At 49.3% G+C, this 2,848-nt stretch overlaps 1 protein-coding gene across 1 annotated transcript; it reads right to left on the minus strand.

Annotated features, from left to right (window-relative positions):
- Positions 1-953: 953 nt before the first annotated feature.
- On the minus strand, positions 954-2,280 carry LACBIDRAFT_336082 (uncharacterized protein; the record flags this gene model as incomplete). Its single annotated transcript, XM_001891007.1, is given in 8 exon segments — positions 954-1,088; positions 1,202-1,217; positions 1,252-1,393; positions 1,647-1,675; positions 1,696-1,732; positions 1,926-1,979; positions 1,999-2,063; positions 2,180-2,280. 8 exon segments carry the CDS (start codon positions 2,278-2,280, stop codon positions 954-956), a joined length of 579 nt encoding a protein of 192 aa, XP_001891042.1.
- Between the last annotated feature and the right edge of the window lie 568 nt (positions 2,281-2,848).

Consider the following 2,848-nt stretch of genomic DNA (forward strand, 5'->3'; position numbering starts at 1 on the left):
GTTGTCGTAGTTGATGGAGATGTGGTTGTGGATGACGACGTTTTAGATGAAGAAGAGGTTGAGGAAGAGGTTGAGGACGACGAGGATGTGGAGGTGGAGCTGGTAGATGATGTCGAGGAGGATTTGGAGGTTGAACTAGTTGAACTGGTAGATGATGTGGAGCTGGTCGAGCTGGTGGATGACGTGGAGGAGGACTTGGACGTTGAACTAGTTGAGCTGGTAGATGATGTCGAGGAGGATGTGGAGGTTGAACTAGTTGAGCTGGTGGATGACGTCGAGGAGGATTTGGAGGTTGAGCTAGTTGAGCTGGTAGACGACGTCGAGGATGATTTGGAGGTTGAGCTGGTGGATGACGTCGTGGAAGACGAGCTTTTAGAGGTTGAGCTGGACGAGGTAGTGGATGACGGTGTAGACGAGGTGCTGGAAGTGGTCGATGAGGTCGTCGGCGGTTTAGAGGAGGAGGAAGACGAGGAGGAAGACGACGAGGTGGGAGTGACAGCAGTCGTCGACGTTGTGGCCGCAGGGCCCTGGGGGGCAGCGAGAATTGGGGCCACAGCCAAAAGGCAAAGGAGGAGCGACTTCGCCAGCATGACGGTAAATCCTGGGGAGCGAGAAGAATGGCACAATCCTCTCTTTTTTATCTGGGAATTGAGTGCCAAGCTTTGACTGCCGCGAGACAGTTCGGAGGAGAAAAGGAGGCTAATTCGAAAAAGGGAGATTATATGTATGTTTGCTCGTGGATAGAGAACGCACTTACTATCTGTTTCTGAGACTGACATTGGGCTATTCATCATAGAGCGACGTGCTTGGTGCTCTGCCTACCATGCACACCTTGCCCGCACCTTTCTTTCGAATCTGTGTCTACTCCAAGATGAATCAGAGGCGTCAGGAGCCCAATATTCTCCTATGGAAGCGTATCCAGCCCCTGAATCCTCAGCAAACACGGCTCACATTCAATCCGTTGTGGTCGACCCCAGAGCGTCCGATCGAGTCCACATAGAAGCGGCGAGTGTGACGACATTGATTTCGCTTTGGCACTTGAGGGAGGGGCCTTGTATTCTTTGCTTCAACCCCGCCTCGTACACTTGCTAATATCAAATAATGGGTACATAGATTCGGGGAAGCATAGCCTCCCAGTTTGATCCCTGCTACGGACACCGTTAAACGTCGAACCGTCCAACTTGACATTTTTTGGACGTACCGATTGGTTCCTTTGACTACCCTCTTCTCAGCACGAGAAATATCATTCACAATTTGAAAGGCTGCTGGTAAGCCAACGAGAACATTGCACGCGCGCCGCATTGGAGACGGACAAGTTTGTTCGAACACTTGTGAACCTCGCAGCCAATTAGAGAAGCAACGCTTTCGTCCGATTTGAATTTCTGCGATGGTGCTGTAAACCCGAAGTCGCTCATTTTGAAGTTCAAAAGTACTTACCCGCATGCTGGATTAGCTCTCCAAAACCCTCTTCTCGTCGCACGAGAGACTCCACGATTCACACAAGGCCTGGTTTAACCACTTGTCCACGTCAAAGCCCCGCACTCGCCAATCGGGAAACAGAAACTTCCCCGCCTAACCATTGCTGAGGGTAAGCAAGTAGTACAGTAAGAATTAACTCGCCCAACTTGGCGGTCGAAAGTACTTACCTGAGCTTGGTTCGAAAAGATTCTTCAGTCTGCAAACTTCAAGGCGCACGATGTGCAGGCAAATAGGCTACGAGGACCGTATAAGGCTGAAAGGAAGTGATCACCGTCGGCGTACATGACACAAAACGTTTGCCACAGGCTCGAGCTCATGACTGTTCTCGAACAAAAGCTGTAAACCTGAAGTCGCTCATTTTTAAGTTCCATCCAAGGCTTTCGTCCAATCTCTGCCATGGCACCGTAAAGCTGAAGTCACTCGTTTTGAAGTTCAAAAGTACTTACCCGCATGTTGGACTTCTCCGGGACCCTCTTCAACTCGTCGCACGAGAGACTCCACTTGGACTCCACGATTCACATAAGGCTTGGTTCAACCACTTGTCCACGTCGGAGTCCCGCACTCGCCAGTCAGAGAAAACCTCCCTGCTGAGGGTAAAGTAGTACAGCAAAATTAACTCGCCCAACTTGGAGTTCGAAAGTGCTTACTAAGCTGAGGTTGGTTCGAAAAGGTTTTTCAGTCTGCAAACGTCAAGGCGCACGATGTGCAGGCAAATACACTACGAGAACTATGTAAGGCTGAAAGGAACTGATCACCGTCAGCGTACATGACACGAAATTTTTGCCACAGGCTCGAGCTCATCACTGTTCTCGAACAAAAAAGCCTTGTACCCCAGATACTTCCTTTTTTGGAACAGCTGCAACGTGCTTGATACTTAGAAGGCAAAACAAGATAACAGGAGAGCTAATTCGCTAATTGAGTCCATATCTCTGTAACGAAGTACCCTCCTAGATATCCGCTGCCCTTTAAGACGTAGTAGTGTTGGTAATGGTCCAGATCTCGTTCGGAATTCCGACATTGAGGCATTGGTAGGTTTGCAGTTGAGTTTTGTTGAAGGGCCAATCAACGCATTGAGGGTCTGACGGGTGTTAAATTTCTGAATGAACACAAATTGAAACGAAGAGGACATACTCCCTCCTGCCTCTGTCGCTTTTAGCATGATCTGATTCTGGTTCGTATAATCCCATAGTTGAGCTGGGATAGAGTCGATGCACCGCCGGATATTCAACTGGTCGCCATTGACGAAGACGTTCGCTAGAACCCATGCAACATTAGCTTACAAGGGCAAAATGGAAGTTGTAAACGAGGGAACTTACACATGCCAGCATTCAAGCAGAAGTTCGTGCCTGCAAGTTGAACCCTCGTGACG

Source organism: Laccaria bicolor, genomic scaffold (assembly GCF_000143565.1).
Source record: "Laccaria bicolor S238N-H82 LACBIscaffold_274 genomic scaffold, whole genome shotgun sequence".
Taxonomy (NCBI): Eukaryota; Fungi; Basidiomycota; class Agaricomycetes; order Agaricales; family Hydnangiaceae; genus Laccaria; species Laccaria bicolor.